Source organism: Emydura macquarii, unplaced genomic scaffold, assembly GCF_026122565.2.
Source record: "Emydura macquarii macquarii isolate MOO-44397 ecotype Brisbane River unplaced genomic scaffold, CSIRO-AGI_Emac_v2 contig_378, whole genome shotgun sequence".
Lineage (NCBI taxonomy): Eukaryota > Metazoa > Chordata > Testudines > Chelidae > Emydura > Emydura macquarii.
In genome coordinates, this window is record NW_027130515.1 from 1,209,575 (window position 1) to 1,222,134 (window position 12,560).

Sequence of the window (12,560 nt, forward strand, 5' to 3'; positions counted from 1 at the left end):
GATTTCTGAGGGTGCTCAGCACCAGGTGCTGCAGAGGAAGATGCAAGAACCCTGCCGGGGACAAATGGGGGAAGTCTGTCCCTCCTGCCCCCCCGCCCCCCACCCTCCTGGTTTCCAATAGAGAGTGATTTCATCCCGAAATTCAGCATCGCTGCCCCGCTGTGTGCTGGCATTAACTGGTCACCGTGGCAGGGTTGTTTTCGCAGTTCCTGATGATGATGATGAGAACTCTCATTCTTGCCCTCTGCTGAATTCACCACCTCCCACCCCCCCCCCCTGCACAGACCCGCCCGCCCGCCTACACACACCACCCCCTCGGTACCCGCTTATCCCCTCCAGGGCAGTCCTCGCCCAGTAACAAAAGACACCCGAAGTTGGGGTGTCTGCTTCTGCACTCTGTGCCCTATCCGCTTCGGCAAAGGGGGGGGCCCTGCCAAAGCCGAGGGCTCGGGTGAAACTGAATTGAGGGGCAGTCCCCTCACAGCACGCCTGGCTGCAGCTCCCGACCTGTCCCTGGGCCATCCTGGACTAGCGGGGCTGATGCGGGCCAGGTAAGGCATGCTCTCTGGGTACCGGGGGGGGGGGGGGGGGGGGGGGGGGGGGGGGGGGGGGGGGGGGGGGGGGGGGGGGGGGGGGGGGGGGTGCTTCCACGTTGCTTGGTAACCACACTGCTGCAGGGTGCCCATTTGTCTCCGCGCTAACCGGCGCTGGCTCCAGGTGAGCATCTCCCACAGACCTGCGGGGAGATGTAGACGCAGGGAACAACCTGCGGGGCCCATCTCCGCGCTGGAGGGGTGTGGGCGAGGGCGGACAGGAACACCCCCTGCCCTGCGGGCCTGTCGCGGCCGGGGTGTACATCTGTCCGGCAGTCCCGCTTGCTCGCTACAGCCCGGGGGGTGAGCCCGGCCCCGGCCCGGCCCGGCTGTCGGCGGTGCTGCCCCCCCGCGGCCGCCCGGCCCGGCCCGGCCCGGCCCCGCCCGCCGCCAGGCTCCTCCCGCCGCGCTCCGCAGTGACAGCTGCGCCCGGCCCGTCCGTCCGTCCGTCTGTCTGTCCCCCGGCCTGGCTCGGCTCGGCTCGGCTCGGCTCCCTCCCCCCAGCCCAGCGGCCCCGGCGGGGCGGGCGGCCCAACATGGCCGACGACTTCGGCTTCTTCTCCTCGTCGGAGAGCGGCGCCCCGGAGGAGGATCCCGCCGCCGCCTTCCTGGCCCAGCAGGAGAGCGAGATCGCCGGCATCGAGAACGACGAGGGCTTCGGGGCGGCCGAGGGGGGCCCCGGGCAGGCCCCGGACCTGGGGGGTGAGTGCGAGGGGCCGGCCTGTGCCCCCCGCTGGGGCCTAGGGCAGGACCCCCCCCGGGACTGGGCCCTGCCCGGCGTGTGCCCCCCAAAGGGGCCGAGGGAGGCCCCCCGAGACACCCCCCGTACCTGGTGCTACAGCTGTGAGCGGGGGGGGAGGGACTTTGGCTTGAAAAGCAGATCACACCCCCCCTTGGAAGCATGTGCCCGTGTCTGGCCCGGTCCGGGCCCAGCTGGCTCGCTCTGAGCCCGGGGGCTGGCCCGGAGCCGTGCTGGGCCCAGAGACGGCTGTGGGGCTGGCTCGCGGGGCGGGGGGCTGAGCCGAGACGCCAGGCCTCCCTGCCCCACTCTGCCCTGTGGGGCCGGGCCGGGCTGACCCTCAGCCGCCTGCCTGGGGAGAAGGGCTCTCCGGGCTCCCGGCTCCCGCCCCTAAAGGAGGTTGCTGTGGCACCGACCGAGCGCAGGCGTCCTTTCGAGGACGGCCCGGCTGCCCCTTGCTCGGGGAGCCACGGGTAGGGCCAGTGCTGCCGGCTGTGGGTCCTGCTCTCCCAGCCTTACTAAAGACCAGGAGGCAGCTGTGCCGAGCTCCTGCCCCGCAGGACTGGGCTGCGGTCCTCCCGCACGGCGAGGGCACAGGCCACAGCGGGGCGAAGGTGAGCTGCCCTCGCTCTGCCCTGTCCTGCCGTGACCCCCGGGTCAGTGGAGAGGGGCGCTCAGTCTCTGTGGCTCATTCAGGCAGTGAGGGGCCCCTGCTGCCGGTTGCGGGGTGGCCCTGTGAAGGAGGAGGTCTGCTTGTCACATGTGCCATGAGCGCATCGGGGCATGGAAGGCAGCGGGCCTAGCTCCTCTCACCCGGCACAGGGCCCAGTCAGTGGAGTTCCCAGCAGAGCCAGACGCTGGCCCAGGGAGGCGTTGGGAGTGGTAGCTGGAAATGCTGCCTGACAGGATCCAGCAAGCCAGGAGACTGGGAGTAGGCAGCTACTAGGGTGTGTGTGAAGAGTGGGAGGGGTGCAGCTGGGCAGGGCTGAGAAGCCGCAACAGAGGGATCTAAGGCCCGGCTGGAGCAGGTGGCAGGGTAGAAGGTGGCAGTCTGCTTCCTCAGCGAGGCTGTGTCATGCTCTCTCCCCCCGAGCAGCCTCCCCTAAGGTCATTAGCTCAGCTGTGCTGTGGCTGTGAAGTTGTCTTCCCCAGAAGGAAGCTCTGAGCCCCATGGCTGGTCTGGCCCATGCCTGGCTGCATTGGCTGTGTGAATTGTGGACGTGATGGGGGGTCCAACAGAGTGGCAAGCTCCAACCTGCCTGCATGTCATCGGGGGAGAATCCAGAGCCCGCTCTAGGTGGAGACAGGCCTCTGCTGGGTGCTCCACTACCCCTCCAAGCCATGGAACTGCCTGGAATCTGGCTCCCCATCACCCCTTTCCCCTGAATAGCCTTCACCTATGTAAGGATTATTAGTAACATTAGAAATGATTAATACGGGAGAAGACCAGGCGCTGATTTAATCATAAATTCCTTTACTAAGTCCAAAGGCCGAATGGTATTTTGTACAATTGCTGTCAACATGCCTGCCTGCCTAAAATACGCAGTCACTACGCCCGAGAGGGTAGCGATTTATTCATCAGCATGTGATGGGTATACTTACAAATCGGCCAGACCTAGGGAAAACCATCTTCTCCTGGCGTGCTGCAGCATGATGAGGTAGGGTCTGACAAAGAATCCTCCTCTCCAGAACTTTATATCCTCCAACAAACAAAGGCGGTCATAGCCCATTGCCACTTGGGCTCACAAATAATTTGAGACCGTCCACCCTACCTTTCAAATGTAATCCAGATAGGATTTACAGTCTCCTTCCTCCCAAGGTCTTTTCTCCTTATCTCTTCCCCTCCTTCCCTCTGTTCAACAGCTTCTTCATTGCACCTGGGTTCACCTAGCCTTACTTACGAGTGTGTGGGTGAGCCATCTTGGCTCCTTTTAAGAGAAGATTCTTCTTGTCCCATTTAAAACCATCTGCAGTCATGCCTGTTGGTCAGGGACCTTCTTTGTAGAAAGTTTCCCTTCTCTCATTAATGATATTTTGAACCAGAACCCTCCCTACTCCGTTCTTTCTGGCCTGATAACTCACGACTTTCAAGGCCTTCCTTCTACTCGCTAGTCAAAGCCTGGCTTTATAACGCAAATATTTCCTTAACCCAATCTAACTCTAGTTCTTTTCTTTCATATTTATTCCGCAGCCTAGCCGCCAGGAGCCTGGCCAACATGCCCCACATACTCGTCTCTGGGACAGATCTCTGAAGCGGGAGGTGGGTGGGGCAAGGATCATTCTGCCCATTATATAGAGGGAGAAACTGAGCCACAGCAGGACGGGGACCTGCCCAGTCACGGGGCGTCGGTGACAGTGCTGGGAGTGGAACCCAGATTTTCCAGTTCCCAGCCCTTAAGCACAGTACGTCCCTCCTCCCAGCTCTGCCCCATTGGGGCATTTCCCCGTGCGTGGCACTGGGAGCCTCAGCAGCTGACTCCGTGGTGGTCTTTGTGTTCCCAACAGCAGCACCACCGCCCCCGTGCCGGGCTGGCATTGCAGGCTGCCCTGCGAAAGGCCCTGGGGACCCCTCCATTGGGAAGCTGTGTCCTTCCTGCCTCCCTGGTGCAAAGTGGAGTCAAAGTGGTCCGGCCTCGGCAGCTGGTTGGAGGGTTTCAGCTGACGGCCCCTCTGAGGGACCAATCGCATGTGCCCATGTGTGACTTCTCAGCCCTGCGTTTGGCTGGAATGTTTGAAAGCTGGGGGCATATTTGTTGCTGCTAATAATAGTTGTCCTGACAATCAGCGCTGCTTAAACCTGGCCAGCCTCCCGGCCTGGCTGTGGGAGCAGAGCCCTGCTACAGCTCCAATCACTGGGTCAGAGAGAGCTCCAGGAAAAGTGTCCTAAGACATGAATACGTGGGAACAAGTGCGTCGGGGGGGGCAGAGACCCCACAGAGAGGGAGTTTCCCACCCTGGGGCTAGCACTGAGCCCCCCAGAGGAGGTGGTGGTGGAGATCTCAGATTCCCAGCAGCGGGAGATTCAGGGATGTTTCTGCCGGAGTCTCTCTGCCGTAAAGGCTTTAAACACCAACGTGAGCAGCTTACAATCCCTCCACCGCTCCTAGGCAGACAGGAGAAGGCAGGGCGAGTGGGCCTGTGATCGCAGCGCTGGGAGCCGGGCGCTGCTCTCTGTTGCGTTAGCTGAAGCGAAGCCAGGGGGATTACTGTCAGCACAGGGACTCCTAGCGCCGGCCAGAGCCAGGCAGAGAGTCAGCCGGTGCTGGAAAAGCTTCCCTTCGCCCAGCTCTGACCCACAGCCCCCGCTAGTCCAGCGCTGCACGCCCCACGCGCACAGTTCTGGCCAGCTCCTTCACTTCTGACCCACAGCCCCCGTCTATCCTGGCCCTGGCTTCCCCACACACACAGCTGTCCCAGTGCCATTCGGTCCTGACGCCAGCCCCTGCTATTTCAGTCCCAACACACACACGCAGCTCTGCCATGGAGTGTATGCCACGCCGAAAACAGCTGTCTCGGCTCGCTCGTGAGCCGCTAACAGCTGGGTAATGGGTCTCTCTCTCTCTCTTTCCTCCTGTACAGCTGGTTTCGAGGATGTGGGAGCCACTGTGAATGGAGACCTCTTTCAGGTGAGAGCCAGACCCTTTGTCCTGCCCGGAACGTAGGGCCAGCTAGCGGGATTGCTTGGATCCTGGCATCCCATCTCTGCACCTGGGGTTGCCGTGATGCTCACCAAAACGTGCCATGTCCGTGTGCGAGCGAAGGGGAGCCTGGCTGCTCCGTCTCAGCCCTGTTTCCTTGACGTGTCAGCCTGTCTGTCTGTGCCAGGGCTCAGGACAGGGTTTGGCATTCGAGGCGAAGGAGCTGGACTGGGCAGCAGGGTCCTGTGGGTTCCTGACCAGTCTGGCTGGGTTAAAGTCACTCCTCTTGCTCCCCGCTGAATCTGTGCTCAAGTGAGGCGGGGTTCCCGGCGGGGGAGCAAAGGGCCCAGAGCAGGGGGCAGCCTGTTGGCGCTGAGCTGGGAGACAGCAAACCCAGCAAGACCCTCCCCAAAGGCCTCGTGTGTCTCCAGCCAACCCCTTCTCCCCCTCCGACTCTTCCTTCAGTCTGAGGCTGGCCTGGGGCAGACGGACAGCTCCTCTCGGCAGAGCCGGAGCTGAGAGGCAATGGGGCGGATAGTGGGACTGCAGCGGGGTCCAGCCTCTTGCTGCTGCCCACAGAAAGCAGTGGCAGCCCAGGGGGACGTGTGATGCCCCCTCTCAGAGTTGGAACCACCCGGCCTGGTTTTCCTCTCACTCCAGCTGGCATGGGCCAGCCCCACTGATGCCAGCGAGGGGAGAACCTGGCCGCAGAAATCTAGGGGCACCAGCCGCTCTCTGAGGTCCTGTCGCTACCAAGTGTTCCCCTGGTGTTGGACTCGGGGCCGTGATGCCAACCCCACCCAGGTGCATGGGCATGTGCTGCACCCCCCTTTGCATCCGTTAGGGACATGCCCTCTGGGGCTGCCTAGCCAGGTCCCAGTCGCTGGCAGCATCAGCAAGTGCTCATCTCCCTCCCGGGGACCTGGCAGCGTGGGGTGGCTGCTGGCGGGGAGGAACGCTAGGCAGTGTGCTGTGTGGATTGGCAGCCTGGGCTTGGTTCACGAGAGGAGTCCATCCGAGAGGGAGAGACTTAGTCAGATCAGGGATCTCAGCGGAGAACTGCACTCCAGTACCAGTCCGGTCTCAGTGGAAGGGTGGGAGTCCCAGCCAGCCGGCAGCATGGGCCAGAGCACGTTCCACCCTGCTCTGCTGTGCTGTGTCATGGCCTGATCCTGAGCGGGGCTGAGCGCCTGCGTCTCCCAGTGTGGGAGAGAGCTTTGAATTGCAGCCCCTCCTTGCACCCAGGGTGGGTGCTGCAGACTGCAGGGGTCAAAGAGTCACCTCAGCTCCAGGACAGAGCTGTAGCCTCCCCTCCCACCCGTAGCGGCCGTGGCCCCTTTGGCCCAGCAGCGATGGCGAACGGCCCTCGCTGGGCCCGGCAGGTTTGTGGTGCTGGCACTTCGGGCTCTGTGTGGAGTTGCAGAGAGAGGAACATCAGAATGGCCCGGCTGGCTCAGCCCAATTTCTCTCTAGCCCCGTGTCCTGTCTGCCACCCATGGCCAGTGCGGGAACGGAGCCGGTCAGCGTCAAGTTCTCCATCGAGGAACGTGGAGTTGATGCCGTCTAGACTGTGCAGGCCCCACGGGCCTGAGCCTCTGTCTAAAGGGCACCAGCTCCCGGGCCAGGTTTCTAACACCCCTCGTTATCGGTGACAGTGCCCCCAGCCCCCTGGGGACTCCGCGTTCTCCCCCCGGAGACAATGTGACGCCAGGACCCAGGAGGAGGGCTAGGTGGCAGGGCGGCGCCCCGTAGGAATGACTGTGAGGTCACAGGCGCTCTGTGATGCGTGCAGCATTAGCCTGGGGCTGCGCCTGCCCCGCCATGTGTCACACAGCTGCAGCCTGTAGCCCCTGCCCAGAGCAGCAGCAGCTGGCGTGGGGCGTGCTCCGCGGGGACAGGCATGAGAGTCGTGTTGGCAGCGAGCGGCAAGTTCTGTCGGGTTGCACAGGTGAGTGGTGCTGGGGCCAGCTGCTCCGTGGCCGGCCGCTGGGCAGCCCCTGGGGGAGGGCGATGGTGGGCCTGAGCAGCGGGCAGGCTGGCAGCTGGCAAGCTGGCCCCTCGGAGAGGAGACAGTCTGGCCTCGGGGGCCAATTCAGCCCTTGGCTCTCTGCTGAGGGGGCACTTAGGGTCAGCTATGGTGGTGGGTTCCTTGGTGTGGACACAGGGACGGACAGAGCCCCCCTGTCCTTCCTCCTGGGCCCCTCCATGGGCAGCGGGGTCTGGCCACTATCAATTCAGAGGGAGGCATCACACTTCGCTCCCTCTGCAGGGCTTCTCCCTACCAGCTGCCCTCGCCGCGCCTGTTTGCAGAGGGACTGGGGGGCGGGCGGGGGGTGCTGGAGAGGGCTGCGCTTCATGGAGACCTGCTTGCGTCCCGCAGGAGCCCAACGGCCCCACGGATGCCTACGCAGCCATCGCCCGGGCCGACAGGCTGATCCAGGAGCCCGAGAGCATTCGCAAATGGCGAGAGGAGCAGAAGAAACGGTTGCAGGAGCTGGGTGAGTGGGGCTGCCAGCTCCCCCCTTGCAGTGCAGAGACCCTGCCTGCCTCTGTCCCGAGCCGTGCTGAGAGCATGGGCAGTTTTGTCCCTCATCTATGCGTTGCGTTGATCGGACACCCCTCGCCACGCTGCCAGGACACCCAGGGGAGACAGCCTGCCTCTCCCTGCCAGCCCGTGCCCCCAGCTCACGGTCCCTGGCCCTGGGGCTGCAGCCGGCCAAAGACCAGGCTTCCCCGGCAGGCAGTGTGGGTGGGCGCCCCAGATCCTGTGCGCTGCCTGCGGCACCTCTGCTGCGGAAGACCCTCTTGCGCACTCCACCTGGCGTCTGCAGCAGTGTGCTGCTGCTCCGCGGGGCCGGGGCACTGGGCCATGGGCTGACTGCAGGCACTGAAAGCCAGGGAGGTGGCCATGGCTGGAGGGGCCCCAGTCCTGTGGGGCAGCAGAGCCTCTCGGGCATGTGGTTTAGCTGGGGGTGGGAAGCTCTTGCCTCCATGTGCTGGAGCAGAGCGTGGGCTGGGGACGTGAGCATCTGCCCCGTGGGGACGTGCTGATACCCCAGGACAGAGTCTGTCGGGAGCTTGCTGCATACAGCCCTGTCTGCGTCTGCTGTTCTCCTACGAAGGCTCGGTTGGGGGGAGAGTGAGCTGCCCCAGGCTCTGTGAGGCCTCCCCCTGCAGCGGCGCCTGCTGTGTGTCTGTCTGACCGTCTGTCCTGCTTGTGCTCTAGATACTGCTTCAAAGGTGATGGAGCAGGAGTGGCGTGAAAAGGCCAAGAAGGAGCTGGAGGAGTGGAACGTGCGTCAGAATGAGCAGATGGAGAAGAACCGGGTTAACAACAGGTATAGCGGGGGCTGGGGTGGTGGGGCCAGCCGCTGAGGCAGGGGGCTGTCACTCAGCTGAGCTGTGTGCAGCCAGAGGAGGTGCCGGAGGTTGGTCCACCCAGAGTCTCCCTAAACCCAGACCCACAGTGCCGCTTGTCAGCTTTAGTCACTGTCAATAATAGCTCACAGTCACCCGGTGCCTTGAAATGCAGCCACCTCTGGGCTGGAGCCCAGCAGAATGGTTGTGGGGATCCTTGTCAGGAAATGGGGTCAGACCCCCACTCCTCTGAGCGGCGCCTGGCTGTTCCGATGCCCTGCGGAGGAGACACCTCACCCTGGAAGGTCTTATTCCATCCGGATGCTGCGTGGTGCTGGTTTCCATGGCACTGGCGCAGTGGGATCTGAGTCCGTCTGATGTCACTGCCTGCCTCGCGCTGGGGTGTTTGCTCAGCTCCGGGTTCGCTACCGAATGGGAACGGTTCACCTGCCCGTTGGGGAGGGACGCTAACCCCATCTCTCTCTCTCTCTAACCCTTGCCTGCCTGGCTGCTCTGCCACTGCTCTCCCTGTCTTCTGCTCGCGCGCTAGAATCGCTGACAAAGCCTTTTACCAGCAGCCGGACGCCGACGTGATCGGCTACGTGTATGTGCCTCTTGCTGTCTGTCTCTTTCCCCAGAGGGCCCTGGGGGAGCGAGGGGATTCCTAACCTCAGAGACCCTCGCTGCCCAGATTGGGGGGGAGGGGGCCACCCAGCTGAGCACGTCCTACTGGCAGATTCACAGGAGGTGAGTGGGGCTCCGGAATATGCCCCTCGAGGCAGGGAGAAAGCGGGGAGGCGCCCCATCAAGAACCCACACCCCGTGCTGGAGAGAGCCCCTGCCTCACGCCCCTGGGAGGAGATGGCAGCACCTGCCTCCCCAGGGCTGGCTGGGCAATGCCCCAGGGGAGTGCGGGCCCCCAGGATGCTGAGTGCAGCGAGGTTCCGCATCTTGGTGGCGCCCTCGTAAAGGGCTTCATGTGAGGCTCTGTCCGGGTGCGTAAGTCTGGCTCCCTCCTAGGAGCCAGGCCCAGGGAGGGCAGGGGCCTGGTTGCCTCGGCCCTGGAGATCTGGGAGCATGAGCCCATCAGCTGGACAGTGGGGATAGTTTGCAGGCGGAGGGAGCACGTGGCTCCCCAGCCTGGAGAGCCTTTTCCCTCTTACCAGGGCTGGGCTGGGCCCAGGCTCGGGCGGGCAGGTTGCAGTGCTGAGCGAAGCCAGGCCCAGCCCCAGCGGCTCTAGGACAGTAGGATAGCCATGCCTGGCTGTGCCCGGTGCTGCTGTTAGTGACACGGGGCTGCCAGCATCCCCAAAGGGCCAGCGTGCAGCCTGCTAGTCTCTCCTGGGAGCAGTTGGCTGGAGCCCCTGGATCTCGTGTGCTCTGTGTTTCCTACTTCGGCACCCCAAGGTGCTTGCTGTGGAACGGCCCGGCCAGGGCCCTGTGCTTGAGGGAGGGGGCGTTGCCTGGTCCTGCTGGCTTAGGGGTGAATCCGGTGGGAGTACAGATGCGATGCCCAGCAGATCCTGGGTCCGACCCCCTGGTAAACAAGGAACCGCCCTGGTCTCAGGAGGGGAGACCCAGCAGCCCCATCTCCTTTAGGGACTGACCCCCCTCGTCCTCCTCCAGGGCCTCGGAGGAAGCCTTCCTGAAGGAGGCCAAGGAAGAAGCCCCTGGCACGGAGTGGGAGAAGGTGGCCCAGCTGTGCGACTTCAACCCCAAGAGCAGCAAGCAGTGCAAGGACGTGTCGAGGATGCGCTCGGTGCTCATTTCCCTCAAACAGACGCCCCTGTCCCGCTAGCCGCCTGCCCAGCACAACCAAAGAGCGGGGAGGGAGTCGGGGGCCACAGGCCGCTCCTCCGCCATGGGGCTCACCTGGACAAGCACAGCACAGCAGGGTCAGTCGGTCGCCAGCAAGGGGCACTGCTGTCCCTGCCTCCGCTCCCCGCCCCCTTGCTCCCCGGTGTGCGTGTCTGGTGGCTGGGTTGCTGGCTGTAACCGTCCCCGATTGTCCTTTGCTTAAAGGGTGCATTGGTCTCTTTTTACACGTATTTATTACCATGGCGATTCCCTGGGCAGCAGCGCTGGGCTTCCCCCCCCACTGCCTTTGGGGAGGGGAGCTCCGCATGGCAGGACAGGCACAGGCCTGGTACTGCAAGAGAGGCTGGGTCCTCCTTGCCCTCCCTCACACGGGCCTGCTCTCCCTGCTCTGCCCCGAACTCATCCAGCTTTTCCCCTGGGGCTGAGAGCCGGTGGGAGCAAACCCTGCTTCCTGCTGCCTCAGACGCTTAGCAACAGCCCTGGGCAATGGTGGAGTGAGAGCAGCTTTGTCTAGTATCTGGGCTGGGAGCCAGGACGCCTGGGTTCTAATCCCAGATCCCTGGGGGACCCTGGGCCTGTGTGTGTCTGCCCATAACGGGATGATGCTGTGCTGCCTGCAGGAGTTGGCTGTGACGCTGGGAGAGCCAGGGCCAGCTCTTAGGGCTGCACAGGTGTGACGTCGGCTGGCAGCTGCCGGGGGAAAAGGGGGAATCTCAGTCGTGAGCACACCAGGCGGGGCAGAGCTGAGAGCGTGCAGGAGCAACTGGGTCTGCAGGGGGGAGCAACCCCCCATCCCCTCCTCCAGTGTTAGCACGAGTCACTGGCAGTGAAGGAACAGAGGCAGTGGCAGTGTCTATCCCCACCCCACCCTGTGGAACTCTCTGCCACCGCATTGTGCTGAGGCTGAGCTCGCCAGGAGTGGACAGACGGCTGGCTAAGGAGAGGATAAGGAAACGTCACCAGGTTGGGGCTCAGGAGGGAGTTTGTTCTGCCACTGCCCGCTAGCGACTTTCTTGTTCCTTCCTCTGAAACATCTGCTCCTGGCCTCTCGTGGACAGGGGATCCCAGGCCAGATGGGCCCCTGGGCTGAGCCACTCCGGCACTGCTGCTCTGGGGTGAAGGCAGCTGGGAAGGGAGCGCTGAGGCCTGCCCAGAGCTGGCCCTGCCCTGCCGCAGGGGCTACAGGTTGAGAGATCCCCCCCCCGGGCACTCCCTGAGGACAAACTCTAGCTCTGGTGCTTGGACTCTGCCCTGCCTCTGAGAAACTGCTGGCCCCTGGGAAAGTCAGGCACTGCCTGGGGGGACAGAGGCCGGCCGGCCGGCCTGGCCTATTGGCTTGTAGCTGCTGTGTCCTTCCTCCCTGTCCCCCCCGACTGCCAACGTGAGACAAGGGGGGAGGGAGGATTCAACTCCCTCTCCACTCTCCTCCCCCAGCCATGCCCTGGGAGGAGGGGGCTCAGCTCCCCCCCTGCTGTCGACTGGGGCTTGCTGGGGCCACGGCAGCCCCCTCCGGCTCCCAGCCCCGGTGCCTGTGACCCATCTGTGCACACAGGAGCAGACAGGCATGCGGGAGCCTCGGCCCCTTCCCACTGCCAGGCTCTTGCGCTCTCAGCCCTGGCCCTGTTAGCCTTGGGCAGGGCTGGGCCAGGTGTGACAGTCAGCCCGGGAGAAACTTCATGCAGGGCACAGCCTGGTGTGCTGGGCGGAGATGGGCAGGGAGCTCAGGGCAAAGTCCGTAAAGCCATCAGTGTGGCCCTCGCCCCAGCGGACCGAGGCCCAGGGAACCTGCTGAGCTGTCCATGAGCTAAGGGGACACCTGAGTCGGGCCCAGCTGCTCAGCCTGCCAGGGGTCCCTGCTTTCCTGCTCCAGGACCCGGCCAGCAGCAGAGCTGGCGCCTGCAGAACAACAGCCTGGAACTGGGACTAGCTCTGGTGGGAATGGGAGATGGGCTTGACTTCTCATGCCAGTGCCAGCCCTGCAGGCTGGGCTGGGCCCTCCCCTCCCCTCCGGGCTGCTCCTGGGTTTCTTGCTGGGCTCATCGGTTTTACACTGTGAGACAGCAGCTGAGGGTGGGGGAGCTGCCTGGCCAGAGCCTGCTGCTCATTCCCTTGGCGAAGGAAATGGGGACCAAAGGATGGCCCAGCATCTGCTGCTGCAGGCTTGGGGAGCCTCAGCAGCCCCGCTAGCCCATGGGAGAATGTCCCTGTCCTGGCTTGGACAGCTGGCAGCAGGAAGCATGGCCAGGGATCACCACCGAGCTAAGCGCCTGGGCATCACCTTTCAGTCCCAGCAGGACCCTGTGGTACTACCCAGCCAGCCCGCGCTGGTACTGCTGCTTTACAGGCAACGGCCTGGATTCCATTCCTTCGCCAGCCCAGTGTGTGGGCTCTGGGGAGCGCCGTGCCCCGGGGCAG

General features: G+C 63.8%; 1 protein-coding gene across 2 annotated transcripts; it reads left to right on the forward strand.

Moving 5' to 3' along the window:
* Positions 1–696: 696 nt before the first annotated feature.
* Positions 697–12,286, forward strand: CLTB (clathrin light chain B). 2 transcript variants are annotated; one of them, XM_067535452.1, is made up of 6 exons: positions 697–1,295; positions 4,912–4,958; positions 7,351–7,468; positions 8,197–8,308; positions 8,878–8,931; positions 9,954–12,286. In XM_067535452.1, exons 1-6 carry the CDS (start codon positions 1,130–1,132, stop codon positions 10,123–10,125), a joined length of 669 nt encoding a protein of 222 aa, XP_067391553.1. In that variant the 5' UTR covers positions 697–1,129; the 3' UTR covers positions 10,126–12,286. The 2 variants fall into 2 exon arrangements, with proteins under 2 accessions (XP_067391553.1, XP_067391561.1); XM_067535460.1 differs by lacking the exon at positions 8,878–8,931 and having other exon boundaries at positions 701–1,295.
* Positions 12,287–12,560: the final 274 nt, after the last annotated feature.

Bases quoted from the DNA above. Each gene is read 5' to 3' on its own strand.
- CLTB (XM_067535452.1), top strand. From the start codon at position 1,130: ATGGCCGACGACTTCGGCTTCTTCTCCTCGTCGGAGAGCGGCGCCCCG. The intron at 1,296-4,911 runs GTGAGTGCGAGG...CCTCCTGTACAG, and splicing joins GCAGGCCCCGGACCTGGGGG to CTGGTTTCGAGGATGTGGGA. The intron at 7,469-8,196 runs GTGAGTGGGGCT...CTTGTGCTCTAG, and splicing joins GAAACGGTTGCAGGAGCTGG to ATACTGCTTCAAAGGTGATG.